At 37.4% G+C, this 19,815-nt stretch overlaps 1 protein-coding gene and 1 long non-coding RNA gene across 2 annotated transcripts in view; one reads left to right on the top strand and one right to left on the bottom strand.

Annotated features, from left to right (window-relative positions):
* The window catches only part of NDFIP2 (Nedd4 family interacting protein 2), a 51,080-nt gene extending 35,391 nt beyond the window's left edge, over positions 1-15,689 (bottom strand). The window contains exon 1 of the mRNA XM_037145172.2: positions 15,337-15,689. Within this exon, the coding sequence (XP_037001067.2) occupies positions 15,337-15,657 (321 nt within the window). The 5' untranslated portion in view covers positions 15,658-15,689. The remainder of the gene's footprint in view (positions 1-15,336) is intronic.
* On the top strand, positions 15,648-19,431 carry LOC119049221 (uncharacterized). Its single transcript, XR_008391665.1, has 3 exons — positions 15,648-15,706; positions 15,950-16,385; positions 17,477-19,431. It is a non-coding gene; the product is annotated as an uncharacterized LOC119049221 (long non-coding RNA).
* The last annotated feature ends 384 nt before the right edge of the window (positions 19,432-19,815 follow it).

Here is a 19,815-nt window from a genome sequence, read left to right as displayed (position 1 = left end):
CACACATTCTGTTTCTCTCTCAAAAAGTTAGCAATCACAAGCCCATATATATTTTATTCCTGTATAAATGATACTAATTCTCGTATTACAATGACCACTATAATGCCACATTTCTAAAGGTACTAGTCAATACAAAAACAATGTTACACCAAAATTTTCCATAAAATTTGACAGGGCTGGCATTTTCCAAAAAAAACGTATACAGGTGAATTCCATTCCTGCACTTATTTGCTCTAGAAGTAAATATGCACAAGACAAAAACACAACCTGTGCCTCTGAAGAAACCACAGCAAAAACAGTATGCACAGAGAAGCTGAGTAAGTAGTTTACGATGGAATTCGAATTCCAACTGTCAGCACACATAATAAAACAAATTTAGCCCTGCCTGGTGTGGCTCAGTGGATTGAGTGCCGGCCTGCAAACAGGGAGGTCGCTGGTTCAATTCCCAGTCAGGGCACATGCCTGGGTTGCAGACCGGGTCCCCAGTGGGGGGCGTGCAAGAGGCAACCAATCAACATTTCTTTCTCTCCCTTTCTCCCGCCCTTCCCCTCTCTCTAAAAATAAATAAAATAAAATAAAGAAATTTACCAAGTAGTTTTTGGAGGAGGAAAAAACCTGGCAATCTAAGTTTTTAACTTCACATTTTGAGAGACAATTTTGCTTTGAACAGAAACCTTTATTTAGCATACTTAAAACTCTGAAAATGACATGGAAGTATTTCATTATACATTAACTTTCCTTTTAAGAAGGACAATGAAAAAAGCACTATGTAGAATTATGTACAGATAAAGGAAAAAAACCCAAAATATTGGCACAAATACTTCTGAGCCTATTCAATCACTAACACTAAGAATAAGCAGCATACTGGTTAAGTACACAAGCATTGTGAACTTAAACATTCTAGATCCAAACCCAGGTTCCAGCACTTACACTGTAACCTGCCAGAGCCTCACTTTTATAATCTGTAAAATAGGGTCTATTTTCTCATTTAGTTTTTATAAAGAGCACAAAAATGAACACCTGTACATACTCAGAATGCCTGACATAGTAAAAACCCAATAAATAAAATGTCAGAGTTTTTTTTAATCATTTTATATGTATCATCTACTTTAGTCCCTAAATAACCCTCTGAGGTGAGTAGGATGGAACAAACTTGAAATAACTGAATTGACACACCTAGTTGGGGGAAAAGAAATATTCAGATCAGGTTTTACTGTCTCTAAGTCCAGACTCTTTCTTTTCTGTTTTTTTTTTTTTTTAATTTTGAGAGTACATTTATTAAAGCTGGTGTCAGTGAAACAAGGAAGGGCTTAGGAGAGAAGCAAGAGGAGACAGCCTAAGTGGGGCTGGTTTGGCTCTTTAAATGTTATAGGAAAGAGCAGCTGAGGTGGGGCTGTTTTTAGCTCACTGAGAAGTCAGAGAAAAGGAGACAGGTTCAGGGGGTTAGCCCAGGACAGGATGCCGCTGCCCACTGCTCCCCTGGTTGCAAGTCTCATGAGAGTTTAGGAGATGCACGCCTGTGGGGAAAGAAGTGGGGAAAGAAGATAGGAAAGGAAAGGGCATGGGCGAGCTAGCTAAATTTGGCTTTTTCTATTTCAAGATGCCTCCAATAAAAATGTACATGTAGTCATCTACTCTGCCACAAGATTACCTTTATGATTACTTCTGATGCTGTAAGCATACTACACACACATCTCTCTCTCTCTATAAAATGTATTTATCTTTAGAGCGGAAGGGAAGGAGAGAGGGTTAGAAATATCAGTGTATGGTTGCCTCTTGCACATCCCTTGCTAAGAACTGGCCTGCAACCTAGGAATGTACCCTGACTGGGAATCAAACCACAATCCTCTGGTTCACGGGCCCACGCTCAATCCACTGAGCTACACCAGCCAGGGCACTACACACAAACACACATCTTTGAATGTATTCATCTACTTTTCTTCAATGCTACTACTCGAATCTAAGCCATTATTATCCCTTGCCCAAACTACTGTCATAGCTTCCTAACTAAACTACAAACACTGACATCTGGGAGGCCCTCCAAGAAAAGGCTGGATTACCAACAAATAACATAACACCAAAGCCCACCAGTCTACAAGTCAAAAGCACAACTCAGAGCACCTAAAAAGGCAGAGAAGAAACCCAACTTGAAAAATAAAAATAAAAACATCTCCAACAGGAAAGAAAGACAAAACAAAAATATTAGGAGGAAAGTTAATGCAGGGAGTAGAAAAACAAAAATCTCAAAATCTACAATTAGCTCAAGTTCCAGGAGGACAGTGTAGGCCCCTGCAGGCCAGTCCTCTCACTGACGGCAAATATAAACCTTTAACAAAATACACAAAAATGACTATCTAAAGCATTCTGAACTTTTAAAGAAAACAGGGATGTAGAAGGAAGTTTAAAAACCTTAAGAAAAGCAACTTGCACAGATAAGAGTTTCTCCTTTATTATTTCTTTTCATTTTTCAGCTTTGCTCTGATGTACAACCATAGCTAAGGAGTGAGACCACAGCTCAGGTTGCTAAAACCCCAATAAAAGCCTTGCTATTTCTAGTCCAAGGAAGCATGAGATGGAGCCTGGACAGGACAGAAAGCCAAGGGCAATCACTAACCCTTGAACGATGCATGTGTAGGATTTACCCAAAGTAGATTGGTAATGACCCAAGAATTAAGCTTAGACTTGAACCACTGAACAATATGTGTGGTAGTACATAGAATCTAAAGCTAAGTTGGCAGCCTCTAAAACAAAATATCTATATTCTCCAGAGCATTACAGCACAACACTCAGAAGATGCAGGATAAAATCCAAAATTACCAGAAATACAAAATACTAGGAAATATAAATCACTCACCAGGGAAAAGACAATCAAGAGATGCCAGTTCTAAGTTCTAAAGAACAAAAAAGATTGAAAATTAAATAAGTAAACAAAGAGCTACATGGACTTTTTAAAAATTTAAAGAATCTAAAAAAGAAACATGTAATTTGAGGCTCAAAGGAAACAAAAAAGGAGACTAAAACAGGAAAAAAGCTGAAGAAATAATGTCCATTAATTCTTCAAAGGAGTAAAGGAAACAAATTTATAAATTCAACCTCAGTGAGGCTAAAACAGAACAAATGAAACAAAAAAAGCTGACAGAATAACTGAGCCAAAAATTCTACATTCACAGTATGTATCTATATACTGGAGAAATAAAGGCAAAATAAAGACATTTCAGATAAAAGTAAGATAAGAGAATTAACAGCTGATCTGTACTTTAAGAAACAGTAAAAGAAGGTCTTGTGGCTGAAATTATTTAATAAAGAGAAATGTTTCTTCAGAAACGAAGACAACATAGGGAGTGATAAAAGTTGAGTATATTAGAAAAATATTCCTCTTAAGTATTTAAAAATGTGTTACTATTTAAAACAAAACTGTAACACTGCTGGGGTTTTGAATGAATGTATACAGAGGGTGCAGAGACCTACACAGTTACCAGGTTCTGCATTTTATATGAAGTGATGGCATCAACGTTAAATATACAAACCTAACTTTGCACTCTTTATTGTCATCTTAGCAAGCAAAAAATAATGTAAAGAGAAAAATGGCAATGGAAATAGGGCAAGGACAACTGAAAAACAAATTTTAAATCAAATGATCCAAAAGGCCACAGAAGAGTAAAAAAAAGAGGGGGGAAAAGCCCAGAAAACAAATAATACAATGGCAGAACCAACCATATCAACAACTGCATTAAATATAAACATTCCAATTAAAAGGCAGGGAGGGATATCAGAATGAAAAAAAAAAACCACAAAAAAACAAAGCAAACCTAACTACATGCTCCCAAGAAAGACACACTTAAAGGATTCAGACAGGCTGGAAGTAATAAACAGACAGACATGGCATGCAAAAATAAGGCTGGAATGGCTATTTTGATATTAAACAAAACAGACGTAAAGACAAAGAGCACTACCACAGATAAAGAGGAAGCATTTTATAAAGAGTGCCTCGAAACTTAGGAATCAAGAAATTGAGATATTTATTTATTTTTTCTTTTTTAAAATTTTTATTTAGTTATTTGTCAAGGACAGTTTTCTATTTCTCCCATCCCAGCCCACCCTGCTCCGTGCTCCCCACCTCCCTCCCATTTCCACCCCCCTTAGTTCTTGTCCCTGTGTCCTTCATACTTGTTCCTCCAAATTCCTCCCCTTTTTTTCCCCTTAAATTCCCTCCCCTTCCCCTTCTGAACAAGCAAGCAGAATAAAACACAAAGACACTGAAATAGAGAACTGAAAAAGAAACTGAGATATTTAAAGGCAGGTAACTCCACAATGTAGCAGATTTTAACAGCCCTTACTCAGCAACTAATAGACTACTGTAAAAACAAGTATCAGTGAAGACAAAGCTAAGAACAATGCTATGAATCAACTTGACCTGACATGTCTAGAATACTATATCCAACAATGGAAGAGTATATCAATTTCACATGCACACAGTACATCACCAAGATAAATATAATGGATTATAAAACAAGACTAAATAAATTTAAAAGGAATGAGAGTACAGTGAATATATTATCCTACCACAAAAAAATTAAATTTGAAATGTTAAAAAGATTATCTTAAAAAATCCCAAGTAAATGGAAATTCAACATATGTCTAAATAATGTATGGTCCAAAAAAGAAATAAGAAAAATTAAAAAAAATCTGTACTGAAAGCAAAAACACAAGATATCAAACTCTGCAAGACATAGCAAAAAAAAACTGTTACATGAATGTTTATATTAGGGAAAAATGATTATGTCAGGGGAAAAAGTCTAAAATCAATGACCAAGGTTCCACCACTAGAAGCTAGAAAATAAAAAGTTAAGTAAACCACAAAAAAAGGAAATTGTAAATAAATGTGATAAAAGCAGAAATCAGTAAAATAAAATAGACATTTAACAAAGACAAAAGCTATCCTTTGGAAAAAATAAACAAAACTGACAAAAACTACAGCTAGACTATCAAAGAAAAAAATGAGAAAGCAAATCCCTAAATGAAAAAGGGGTCACCACCAGACCTTACAAACATTAAAATGGTAACAAGAGATTATGAATTTGATGCCAACAAATTCAATACCTTAATTTAATTTTATTTTTTTAACCCCCAGGCATCTTTTCTTAAGAAATCTACAGGAAATAAGTCCAACTAATATTAGGGAGTAAACCAAAAGCAGAGAAAGACTGAGAATTCAAGAAATAGAGGCTCCATATAGCAAAGTGATGAAGGCAGGTACATCAGGCCTGCAGAACAAACAGTACAAACGGAAACTGAGGATGGAGGGCTCTAGGAACACTGTCTTCAAAGAACAAAATCAAGTAACTTACAATTATCTGATGTATTTGACCATGCAAAAATACAGCTGTGAAGAGTACATTTTGAAAAACCACCGAAGGATATGCAAAGAATGAACAGATAAACAGAAAAATAAAGACTTAAAAATTAGGCAACTCCATGAAAAATTTAAAGTTATACAAAATATACTACCTGACTCAGTCATGAACAGTATTTTCATAGTCATAAAATGTAAACCCTAATTTCTCATGTAACTAAAAATTAGATGCTTTTCATATATTCAATCCTCACAGTAACACAATGAGGTGTAAGTATCTATCCTAGCCTTACTTTATAGATGAGGAAGGTACATCACAGAGAGGGTAAGTAACTGACCCAAGGTTATAGAGCTTATGAGTGACTAGCCATGATTTGAACCCAGGAGGTGAGACTATGAAGAACATGACCTGAAAAGGGAAAGCAGGACATGTAAGAAACAAAAGTAAAATTAATAAATCGGCAAGTAGCTGAAGATACATATATACATATGTTAAAAATACAGAGTTAAGCCCTGGCTGGGTGGCTCAGTTGACTGGAACATCGGCTCATTCACCAACAGCCTTCAGGTTCAATCCCCAGTCAGGGCACACGCCTAAATCGCGGATTTAACCCCAGGTCAGGGCACTTACACAGGCAACCAATCGATGTTTTTCTTTCCCTTCCTCTCTCTCTAAAAGTCAATACACGTATCTCCCGATGAAGATCTTTGAAAAAAATACAGAACTAAAGCGGTTAAAAAGAGTTAAAGATTGCTTTCTTCTGAGGAGAAAGGCTTAAAGGACAACAGGGATGGAAAAGGAAACTGCTATCTCTCATTACTTGTCTTTTGGTACTCAAACTTTTGAAAGTGTACCTGCATTACTTTGATTTAAAACACACACACACACACACACACACACACACACACACACGCGAAAGAAAACTTGTCCAAAAGCTGAATTCAGCCCACTGAGTTAGTTATGATGAGCTGGGATTCTGGACAATCAGCAGGGCTCACTTACTAGCCAGGTGACTACCAGACCATGCTGTCCCACCCATGATCTCCAGGTCTGATGTCACCATGAAGAAAAGAAGTTAACTGTAAGGAAAGTTCTATGTCCCAGGATCTCTGACTTTAACTCAGCTGACAGCTTTACCAGTAACAAAATAAAATTTGACCTTTAAGGTCTGCTGCATGTCCTTAAGCAGATTCTCTTTTGGACAATCTGCTATAAAATTAGAAGGCTAAAAAAATGATAACTATATTTCTATAACATCTGGAAACAGGTTTTCCTTCTTTCTGTAGGTAGACCAAGTAACCTAACCATGGTTAAATATCTAGCAATTGCAAGTGACCAATCAGATAAGGAATTACATAATACCAGAATTCATCTAAACAGATTCCTTGGCACTACTCTAAAAGCAAAATGCATACCCTAATTGTAGATATCAAGAATATCAACACTGTGTGAATAAGCCAAGACACTGCTACTCTTACATAATAGAACTCTAGAGAACTGTTCACTTTATAAACATAGTATACCAGTAACCTCATGCATACTCTTGAAATCATTCAGCAAAGGTATTCATTTATTTCTTCAATAAGTACTATTTACTAGGCACCTATAGTGGGCCTAAAACTGTACTATATACTATTACATAAAAGACAGAACTAAACTCTACTTCCCACCGAGTTTACCAAATACATACCATGGAGTAAGGACTATGACAGGTTTAAAAGCACAGTGTTAAAAGAACCCAGAACTTGCCACTGAAGGGTGGGAAATGGAGGTAGAGAAGCAGAAGGTAAGGAAAAGTTTTCTGAAAAGAACATTTAAAAAGATCTGGATAAAGAACAGATATTAGTCCTGAAGAAGAAAAGAGAAAATGGGAAGAATATGTTAAAAAGACAGAAGGCCAGAGAACCGTGGTTTGAAGGGGTAGATTAAGAAGGGTGGGGCAAAAAGCAGAAAGTATTATAGTTCAAATATTTATAGCTCATGTGCAGTGCAGTATAAATCAAGCAAGGGATGAGGTAAGCAGAGGCTTGTTTTGTTTCTAAAAGTTACAAACAAAAACTTAAAACGGTCTCTAGGTTATTTCAAGACCCCTCCCTTTTGGGGGGAATCACACACACACACACACACACACACAAAAAACACTCACACTGATATAAATGAAAGCTCCACCCAAGTGAGAATAAATTTCTATAAAAACTGTCACTACTGGATTTCTTCACTCCAAGATCCAACAGGAGACAAATCCTTAGAGCTTCGAAATTAGTGATGAATGAGGTAAAAACCTTTCAGTTTCTTTTCTTATTCTCAAAGCCTCTGCCGATCAGCACAATTTCTTTATATAATGTAACAGGTGATTCTGGAGAAACATCATAGACCATCTAAACCACAGCACATTCCTCAACTTTTAAAATATCAAATTGCTCATGTTCAAACAAATCTCAAAAACAAGCAAGTCAAAATCCTGAAATAATCTGAGAGCAATCTTAGACTACTGCATTTCCCAACCTGCATTTGGCATGTCCTTACATTTACCCACACCTTAATTCCAGTTAAGTGATCACACTTTTGAAGAAACCATAACGACATGGCATGAAAACACAGACACAGGATGATTTACAATCACATGGTACATAGCCTAGTCTCAATTACCATGATCTTGTCAGTAAATTCACACTTAATAAAAGTAAGCAGAATGTATCCCAGTTATTTAAACGTAAGGTTAAATGTGCTTGTGTATAAAGCACTTGGCAGTGTTCTCAGCATATTGCTGACATCATGCAAAGTCATTACTGTTCTATTACTGCTACACTAGTATTGATAAAATGTATTACTTATTCCATCAAACTGCTTCATTTTCTTTATACCTCCTACCACTATCTGAAAGTATGCTTATTTATTTATCTGCCTCTCATCCACCACTGTATGAGCCATGAGACATGAACTCCACTGTCTTGTTCACCAGCACCTAAAACAGAATTTGGTAGAAATACTGCATAATTATTTATTAAGTGAATACATGAGTTGTAGGACCTTTGTCCTGTAGTTAATCAATGATACCTTAAAAACTTCTCCCATATATTAACTTAAGATTAAATCTCACAAGAGGTACTTAGAACCCTGATGCAACTGTGAGAAAAAGCACCAGTTTAGAAGTACAGAGACACACAAAAACATAATTCAATATAATAAGTTCTCTAATATTGTGATTATCAATTTTTCCTCTGCCTTGATATGATGACAAATGCAAGAAACTCACCACACCTCCTTCTTCCACTTACAGTTTGGAAGTGTTTACATTAAAGAACAGGATTGTATGAAGAAAATGAACCAGAAGGATGTGGTACTGAATCTTAGACAAGAAATAAACTGGAAAAAATTAAACTGGAAAGACAGAATACATTATGGTTGAATAACTTATAATAAGTAGGTCCTGGACTCTATCAGTTAGTGCCTAAAAATTAAGGAGGGGGGGCGGACATTGCTAAGATAAGGCACTATAAAATACAGGAAGGTCAATTAAAGGAACATGTATGTTTAGTACAGAAATTTACACCTCAAAAATCCAATAAGCCCACAAGAATGGCTAAAATTAAAAAGACTGATTATACCAAAGTTTTGGAAAGGTGGTGGAGCAACCAAAATTTTCATTCAGTGTTGGCAGAAGTACAAAATGATATAACTATTCTGGGGAAAAGTCTAGTGGTTTCTTGTAAAATTAAATATACTCCAACCTTATTGCCCACTAATTCTACACAAGAGAAATGAAAACATGTACATACACATACACACACACACACACACACACACACACCCCACCCCACCCCTCACCCCCACCTGTATAAGCCCTGGCTGGTTTGGGTCAATGGATTCAGTGCCGGCCTGAAAACCAAAGGGTCTCCAGTTGATTCCCAGTCAGGGCACATGCCTAGGTTGTGGGCCAGGTCCCCAGTAGGGGGCACATAAGAGGCAACCATACATTAGTGTTTCTCCCTCCCTTCCCCTCTGTCTAAAACTAAATAAATCTTTTTTAAAAATTGTGTAAGAATATTCCTAATATTTTTATCCATAATAGCCAATAATTGAAACCCACAGAGCAATGTATAAACAAACTGTACCACATTCATACAATTTATACAATAATATCCAGCAATAAAGAGATGAGCTATTAATATATACAATGACATGAATCAATATCCAAAACTTCATGTAGAGCATGGGTGTCAAACTCATTTTCACCGGTGGCCACACCAGCCTTGCGGTTGCCTTCAAAGGGCAAAAATAATTTTAGGACTGGATAAATGTAACTACTCCTGGACTGTTAAGGAGTTGAAATTACATTCGGCCCTTTGAAGGCAAATGCAAGGCATACATGGCCCCCAGTGAAAATGAGTTTGACACCCCTGATGTAGAGTGAAAGAGATTTTGGAGATAATATGCTATTTATATGATTCTAGCATAGACAAAACTAATTTGAAGTGAAAAAAATCAAAATCACAGTCATGTGGTAGGTAGGAACTGAGAGGGAGGGGCCATGAGGAAACTTTCTAGGGTGACAGTAGTAATGTTCTATACGGCAGGTCAGTAAAATTCTTCTCTAAGGGGCAGAATAGCAAATACTGATTCAAGCTCTATGGACTGTGCCTCAAACACTCAGTCCTGCCACGGTAAATGAATGGGCATGGCCATGTCACAATAAAATTTTGTTTATAAAACAGAAGGTAGAACTTAGTTTGCTGATTCCTTTTCTATTTGAAAGTCATGTAGGATACACAGGTGTATGCATTTATCAAAACTCAACAGGCAGATAAGACTGATGCATTTCACTATAAAGTGAAATATTAAACTGTAGGCTAGTGATTAAACTACATATAAGCATGCAGTTTATAGTGACATACACATATATCTGCAACTTTCTTTGAAAATATCAAAAAATAAGATTTGACAGATATACAGTAATACAAATACAGAACCATTAGTAACTCTAGACCCTACTTGGTAACTATAAAATCTTTCAACTTTTCTATTTGAAAGATTAATATTAAAGTAGAGGAAGGGGGAATTCAATAAGAGGTCACTGACATGACTCGTGCGCTGCAAGTGAAAGATACACTGGAAGATGGTCAGATGAAGGAAAAAAGCAGTCAACAGGCTATTGCAATAGTGTTTGCCATAATAAGCATCAACATTTAAGAAGCACAAAATAAGTTCACCAAGAGAAGTCAAAGAAGAGTAGAAAGTTTCTTCATATCAGAAATAAGGAAGAAGTTTTAAGGAAAAAGTTTAGTGTCATGTAACAAAAAATGAAGCAAAACAAGAACTGAAAAGTATCTAGTGTATTAAGCAATGGACAACCTTGATGATGTAAAAGCAGTGTGGTAAGAATATAAACCAGATAAAGAATATTGATACGTTCAAAGGAGACAAACAAGTGAAGATCAAAGGAACTGAGCTGTGCCAAGAAAAGAAGGCCATAACTAGAGAACGACATACAGTGAAAGACTACAAAACTTCTTTAAAAGGGAAAACAAAAGTAAATTACACTGCACTTAAAAATCACCATTTATTATCTCATCCAGAACATGTTCTACTGGGCAAGGCAGTCCACCATGGGCCTGAGTGTCCCTGTACATTCTTGTTGAGTGTGACAGTCTACAAAGCTTATCTATTTCCCGAAACTGAGTGAATTCTTGTAATAAAACACATAGGCAACACAGAAGGTCAAGGTTACCATATGTTAACTGCCCTCCCAGGGAAAGGTAACTAGCTTGTTTGTTTGCTACATTGTTTTCTGCCTGCTAAAAAGTACAGGGCAAGGGCCCTGAGTTCCTCAGCTGTGACCCACTGGCACATCCATCTAGACCTGTCACCCTCCTGGGTCCTGGTTACAAGGAAAACCTACACAAAAATGCTGATGATCATGCAGCTTGCTACACTCTGAGTAATAATCCCGTCATCTGCCTCTGACCTGGGAGTCTCCTGTTCTCTGCCAGCAATCATGAAATAGTGACATACTAATTTATTACCTCGTAAATATGGTAAAATAAAATCTTAAAGACTTCACGGTTCTTGACATGGAAAACAAAAAGCTAGTTGATACTCAGGTTGTAAATAAAACAAGAGACACAAAAGTGGTCATCAGCAAAAATTAAAATATTTTCAATGTTTTATAATTTACATTATTTATTTTTCATATACTAGTCTCTATAGTGTATCTTTTACATGTTACATTATATAATTGTCATAATACTACTAATGAAGTAGGTACTACTAATATGAGAAAACTGAGGCTTTAAGACTTTAAATAACTAAGCCAAATTGTAAACAGCACATCCTAAATATAAGCCCAGATGACTTTAACATATTTTTTATTTTTATAAATACTGAATAGTTTATTAACATTTGTTTTATTTTTACTTTTTATTTTATTTTTATTTTTTATTTTATTTTTAAAACAGATTTTATGTATTTATTTTTGACAGGGGAAGGGAGGAAGAGCAGGAGAGAAACATCAATGTGTGGTTGCCTCTCACGCACCCTCTACTGGGTACCTGGCCCGACAACCCAAGCACATGCCCTGGCTGGGAAGTGAACCACCGACCATTTGGTTTCCAGTCTGGTACACAATCTACTGAGCCACACCAGCCAGGGCTTTAACACATTTTTTAATTAATAGTCAACCTCCTTCCCAGCTGATTTATCAAGAGTAACTCTAATTCTCCAGATAAAAGAGCAAAGTTTCATCCCCAGTCAAGACACATACAAGAATCAACCAATGAATGCATCAATAAATGGAAAAACAAAGTGATGTCTCTCTTTCTCCCTTCCTCTCAAATCAATTAAAAAAAAAAAACAGCCAAGTATCTAGATCTTCAACTAACATTTAGAAATGTTAACATAATCTTAAAATTTTCTTTAAAAATCTGGCAAAGGTGTAAGGAGAGCTAGGTTAAACAAATTCAAACCATCATCTTCAGAATTTCTCATGGTTTCAATACAAAAATGTGCTTTATTATGCTAATATGTCACAAATCTTCTAAGACTATTACCATCATTCTGGAATACAGTTTGGGAAACTACTACAAAAATATACAGTGCCAATTTAACTTTTACATAAAATAATTCCTTTGAAATCTTAGTAGTCAGCTTGTTACAGGCACATAATCCTTTAAAATACAGAACATCAAAGTTAGAATGTAGCCTAACAGCTTCAAGCCACGTCAACTACTTCATAGTTCAGCAACGTGGCTCATTTCCTACCAAACAAAACTGAATTTCCGGTAACACAATGAAACTACCTATGGCACTGGCTTTTTCCGGAATTAGGTGACAATCAAGGCTTTTTGTAGTTAGCCACTGCTTTACTTAACAAAATTCAGGCCCATTTAACATTGGAAGAGACCACAGAAAAAGCAATTTTCCACAAAAAAACCTGTGCATTAGTTAATGGTAGTAAGTCTACCTAATGGTCTTGAGCATCAGTAATAACTTTCCAGTATGGAAAGCTAAATTTAAATTCTCTCAATGTGACAAATTAATACTGCATACCATTTCACCCCTAAGCATGCTTGCCTGTCCCCAACTTTACAAATGAAATTCCTAATTGCTCAAGGTTATTAATCTTTCCAGAGTTTTTACATTTTTATTTTTTTTTAACTGAGCTAAAGGAAACCATACAAGCTGTGATCACTGTATTCGCCACAGTTGCAGATTGGTCCTTAGATAAATACTTTACCGGAAACCCATTCAGCTGCTTCTCTGCATATACCTACAGTTATTGATCAGGCCATTTCAACAAAGCCAGATGAAATTACTATGTAGTAACGAGAATTAAAATCCAAATTTAAATGATGCTAAGATTGACAAACATGTTGCCTTCCAAAGAAAACAAACTGATGTCCTACCTACTTAAAGTGAGTAGTTATCTTCAGAAGAACTGATTTCGATCTCTGCCCCCAAGGAATGCCTCCACCCATTCAAAGATGGGAACTCATTTCCAGTTTGAAAAAAATAATAAATATGATGTTGTTCACTTATTTTGAAATGAATTTTAGAGGGGGGAACCTTAAAATTAAGAAAGCAAATTTCAATATTTTGGTATTAGAAATTTTTTAAACTAATAATTAAATGTTAAACAGTCATAACCACTGAAAGAAAATGTGACAATATAACAAATTATTTTAAGGCACAGCTACATCAGTTAAAAATGTTTTGAGTAGTGATTTCTGTATGAGAACATGGTTAATTCTGATAAACAAAATCCCCTAAGAGAAAAAATTCAAACCAGTCAATGCCATTCAGGAAAACAAATTGGAACAGGAAAGAAAAAGGATTACAAAAAGGAACTATTCCCATGGTAAGAGTACTCAATATTTTCCTTAATGCATTTTGTTTCTGTTAACGTCTGCAAAAATAAGAATGCCTGAAAAAAATAAGACCACCAAACCCATATACCCTGAGAACCCGAAAAATGTCTTACGTATCGGCAGCAATGTTTTCCAAACTATCCTGGAAAAAAAAAAACCTGATAAATTTCCAAAGATTTCAGAATATGGATCACTCGGAGGTTTTACAGGATGTAAACCAGATGAAATGGAAGCATCACCAGCTTTTGTCATAGAAAAATTCAAACTTACATTGGGATTTCATCTTGCAGTAGTCTTCACATTTGTCAAAATGCACTTATTAATTGAAATTCTTAGTTTAGAAGTAAGTTTCACATGTGCAAATAGATTTGAAAGGTGAAATCTCCACTAACGCGTATACATTTGTAAAATATTACAAACAATACTAATAACTGCCCATCAGCTGGAACAAATATTACAAACAATACTAATAACTGCCCATCAGCTGGAACAAAACACTGAACTATTGCTGAGTCCATCTTTTAAATCTGGGTTCCAATGACACCACCAGAATAAGGGGGGGGGGGCGGGAAACAAGGTCCGGCACAAATAACGCCCCTTCTTATTACAAAACGTTTTATTGCAAAATCATAAGTATGTAATTAATTCTGTAACATAACTCTCACATTAAAGCACACCATATGACATTTTAAGTGAAATGTTTACATTAAAACTATAAATTATTATACCCATATTAACACCCTACCAACGACTCAACCAAGCCTTATTTGTGCTGGACTGAGGACATTAGAAAATTTGACAATGAAAATAATAGAGGTACACTTTTCACTCATTTCAACATACAATGGTTTATACGGTTAAACTGGAAAATTCTGTACATAATGAAAACTATTTTTCTAACAAGATTAGCATTTTCTAGTAAAAAACATCCTATTTCCCCACATAGGGGCAAAAAAATAGTGGGGATAAAAAAAAGAGTAGTCACTTTCAGTATGTACCAACAAAATGGAAAAGGACAAAATGACAAGGTTAAGTAGCGCTCACAGACCATATCAGCATCACGGCTACTCTCTACCGTTTTACAATTTTTAATTCCCCCCCTCCTTTTTATTTTTTTTTTCCGCCAAGTCCACATCTGACCCTGCGTAATGCTTACATCTCCTCCTCCTTCCCCCACTCCATTTATGATGGCGATCACCTTCCCAGCAGGTGTGTGAACTCTGTACCATTTCCAGCAGACAATCCAGGGGAATGTCTCACAAGTGTCTGAATCAGGGAATGAAGAAAATGATCGAGAAAAAGTGATAAATAAAACAGATGTGTTTTAAAGAAGTGGATGCTGTACAGACGGCTACAGGGTGTGGGTGGGGAGCTAGCTAGAAGGCGGATCGGGAGGGGTCTTCAAGAGGTGCAGAAACAGGTTCCAAAGATGTGAAGAAAGCAGGTCCGACCAGAAGAGCTACCAAAAAAAAAAGGAGAAGAAGAAAGAAAAAGAAAAGAAAAGCCAGCACGTCCCTTCCGGAAATAATCCATGAAAAAGGACTCTTAGGGGGCACGGCGGGAGACAGTGGAGGGTCCCCCAGAGGCTCAGGAGGCCGGGGCGGGGCCTAGAAACTCACCACCTGGTAGCGGCCGGTCCCCGGCTGGTGATAATCCATCCTGCCCGGTTCGGGATCCGGCTTCGCAGCCGGCGAGTCCCCTAGATGCTCAGCCCCCTCCGGCACCCCCGCCGACGACGACGACGTCGCCGCAGGGTCCCTTCCGCCTCGGTTTCTGCCTCCGCGGTCACAGGGACGGGCCGCTTCACTTCCTGTCGCTCCCGCGGCAGCCGCGGAGACCTCCGCGTCAGCGGCAGCTTGTTCAAGCTCGGGCGCACCGCGCGCGCTACTGAGCATGCTCGGGATGGTCGCGCATGCCCGCTTGGTCCTTCGGCGTCCCATCCGCGGCGCGACTGGAGGGGGCGTTGGTTGGGTGGGAGGAGATGGAAAAGTAAGAATAATCACTGGGAGCTGTGGAGGTTGTCAGCTGGCCGAGAGTGGGCGGTGGCAAAAGGTGGGGGGCGGAGATCTCCGTCCTTGATTGGTCTGTTCTGTTGTGCGGTTTTCGCACTGGCACGGGCTGGTGCACCATCACACTAGGCAGAAGCAGAGGTGGAGAAGGGAGGGAACGCATTCCTAGAACACCTGGGGACCTGCCACCCATTAACCAGCATTTCCTCTTATTACTCACCAGGCCTAGGACAATGCGGGGAGATCCATGTGTATGACATTTATAAAACGCTCATCATCAGTAAGATAAGAGGTACCTTGAAAACATTTTTTGTTGCTGTTTTCCTCGATACTAAAAGATGTAAATCCAAAAAGGACTCTTCAGCCGTATTCATATCTCACCATGGAAAGAGGCCTTTAGAGCCCTTGGTTACTGGGAGGATATAAGAAAATTATGAAGTGATAGGAACTATTTCTGTGGTTATACATTAATAATCCGAAAGAGTTTAACAACAAGGAATCACTTTGTGTGTAACGTTGTAAAACACTCTCAGTGTGTTAACCACACGTGACCTCTGTAAGCATAGAAATGTCCAAACTTGTAGACAATTTTTAGAAGACTTCATCTGAGCCTAATTGATGACATACGCCAGTTAGCAAGATCTCAAATACTCGGGAAGGTAATAGTTTTGCTGCTTCTTTTATGCATTTGATATTAACAAGGGGACTTAAAGAAGATTAGAGAAAGCAAGGTGGGGATTGGATTACTGTTAAGATTATGTGCTCTCTAGACGGTTAATACCCTATTTCAAGGGTGTTAGTTACTTCTGGTGTTTCAAAGGTGTGTTAACCTAGATGCATAGAAACAATGGGCAGGGCTACCTTAAAACCTTTCACTAAAGTTATAGGCCTGGTTGTTGAGTACTCACCATGACCTGCCTGGTTAGGAATTATGATCAGATCACCCTGTGAGGTTACTTTCCATAGAACCCTTTTCTTTTTTAAATCCACACCTACTGTACGTGTATCTCCCACAGGGCACAGAGCATGTTTCTCTGTGAAGTAGAAGAATGTGATGGGCAGCATAGATCAAGGACCTTTTAACCCAAAGACCTGCCTTCTATAAGCTGAAGCTACGTTAAGATCCCACGTGATTTAGCCCAGCCATCTTTTTTACTTTTAACTCCTGAATTGCCAAAGGGGATTTCTGGAATGAAGAAAGCCATTGGATGAGCCTCATTACTTACTTAAATTAGAAGGAATAAGACAAAGACAAACTTATTGAGATCAACAACCAAATAAAAATTATGCCCTCCTAAGAGTTTTATTCAAAGTGTTCATCAGCTCTTCCTATCTTTGCCAATTTACCATATATAGCGGTAGAGAGCATTAATAGACTAACAATATTAAGAGGTAATAATATATTTAAATTTCTTCAAACTTGCTTTCTTTTTAGCTTAGTTAATATATTTTATATTTAAATAAACATAAGACATTTTATTGTTTTACTATATAAGAGCTCACCCTCATAATTTCACCCAAATGACATCACCTTTCAGTAATCAAAACAACAGTCACTGATTTATTAAAACATTATTAAGAAAAATAAAAAGAGAGTAAATCACTTTTGGAAAAAACCTCATAGCCAATGTCAGCAGAGTGAAATTAGATTTTTACATCACTTATGATCTGTATGGGTTATTTAGAGCTTAATTTAATATGTGCTTTTATTTCCATTAATCATTTATATGTCCATTTCCTTTTCAAATAGACTGCTGCTCTGGACAGAGGCCATTTTTTACACCCGGCTCACCCAGAACTGTACTGAGAATACAGCAATGAAAACCAAAGACCTGACCAAAAGCAGACATGCTGAATCCTGTTAGAGTTATAGGCTCTTTCAATTTTACCCTCCTCCCAAATTTTGTGAACATTTTGCTCATCTAGAGAACAGGTGAAAAAAAGTGGACAAGAAAGCATTTCCCCACCCAGTGGAGAAGGAAGAGAAAAAAAGCAAAAGTGGAGTAGAATGACACCTGACAGGTATTGAACACTTCTCAAGCCAGGGACAGCATGCGTTATATTGTTTCATCCTCACAGCAACTCCACAATATCGGCACAACTATAATTCTTGTTTAACGAATCGGGAAACTATGGCACTGAAGGTTGAGGAACCTGTCCAAAGCCAAATCTCTAGAAAGTGGTGACACTCCAGACCCTCCACTGTATTGAGCCCCATGCTATTATACACCCCCCTCCATCCCCACTCCCCAAACGCCCTCATTTCTTTCTGTACATCACTACTGGGGAGCTTGTACAGAAGACCAGAAAAAAGTGATGCATCAAAAAGAGCCAATCCAACTTTTCTTAAATCCCACCTTCTTGATCTTTGTTTAACAAATGATTCTTTCTCATCTTCCCCCTGAAAAAGCCATTCTGAACTCCTTTCGCCCATTGCACAATTAAGGCAGCTTGACCAGTAACAGGCCATCACAAGTGAGGCCCTGAGTTCTCCCACTAGGAGCAAGTTATGTGGGATGAAATGTGAATAACAATAGTCTTACCATTTTAGACTCCTCACACGACATCCAATAGTTTTAATCCCTAATCTGTTGGTGGCCACCGCTCTAGTTACCTAAGGAATGGGTGGTGGTGTACCACTATAAACTACCTCAACTGGAATTTTAGAATTTTAGTGCACTTCACTAACACCTCCTGTTCAGGCCTACTTAGTTTTCATCTCCAAATACACAGCCACCCAAATTCTATGAGTGCCACACTACAGTGCTGGGGCGGACATGGAGATAGGCAGACTGATTTCTTGTCAAGAAAGCACACTCTACCCAACAACAAGGAGTCTGAGTAATCAGCAAACTCCAGCCTTTTTATAAGGGTTTCCTTTAGCTTTCAACCTGAGGTCATGCTATTTTCCAGGTGGCACTTGGCCATTTACTGAGCAGGTGAGGACACAGGTCTAGCCACTTTTGCCTGACACTGGACCCCATTAATGGGTAATCTTTGCTTCAGAGGTCCCTGCTGAACTGGCAGAGACTTTGTCAGCTCTGCAGTATATTGTGACAGTTCTCCGTGCCCAAACCTTTCTGCTTTCACAGATGTTAACCCCCACCCCCCCACCAATAAATCTCTTAAATTTGTAACTTTATTCCAGCATCTGCTTCCTGGAGGACCCAACCTACATAAGTTCCAAGATGTAAAGTGATAGAACATTGGTAATATTATCAAAATTGTGTTAAATGACTATAACTTTTGTAGTAGCTCTTTTATGTATTGATGTTTTATCTCCAGAATAACTCTCAGTACCTTCCACTGTTATTATTTTCTCGTGAGGACATAATGTATCTATACCCTCCCACTAAGGATAACTTTGATGTTGTTCTCTAGAGTGATGTCATCAGTTCATAAAGTCCCCTTTGCTTGGGACATACTTCTCATTGGGAATCCCTCCTACCTTCCTACAAGCAGTCATTCCCTTCGGATGTAAACTGATTTCTTATCTTCCTCCATATTCTCCTCTTCTAACCACATGTGCTAAGCCACGTATACATACATGCAGCAGGATTCTTTGTTGAGATTCTCATTAGTTAAAAGCATTAGATGCCACTCCCTGCAGATGGCTGTCCACAGAGGCCTAAAGCACAGGCAAATGCTCCATATTTTCCTTCCTTTTTCAGTGATTTTAATTTCTTTATTACTTCCTATACAACATAAAACATACTACATAGAACTACTACTCTGGTAGTTCTTGATGGTTAGTGTGGCCATAGATCTTAATAGTTCATTGCATTCATAATATTTATGATTTTGTATACTTAGAATGATTAAAAAAGGTAAAATTACAGTATCTGAAGATTTTTACATCTGCCTAATAAAAATTCAGTATCCATTATGTTTTATACATTAAATTCCAAAGTGCCACACTTTGCCATGTATAATGCACACATTTTTGCCTGAACTTTTGAGGGAAAAATAAGGATATATATTATACATGGGTAGTACTAATTTTATAACTATAGAAATGTTTTAAATTCTTTTATTTATGCTTATATATTAAAAGCATAATTCTAAAAAGCAATAATGATATCTGTATGC

The sequence above is a fragment of the Artibeus jamaicensis genome, unplaced genomic scaffold, assembly GCF_021234435.1.
Source record: "Artibeus jamaicensis isolate MK-2021 breed Jamaican fruit bat unplaced genomic scaffold, CSHL_Jam_final contig_415, whole genome shotgun sequence".
Taxonomy (NCBI): Eukaryota; Metazoa; Chordata; class Mammalia; order Chiroptera; family Phyllostomidae; genus Artibeus; species Artibeus jamaicensis.
Note: the sequence above shows the minus strand (reverse complement) of the source record. Positions and strands in the feature narration are given on the sequence as shown.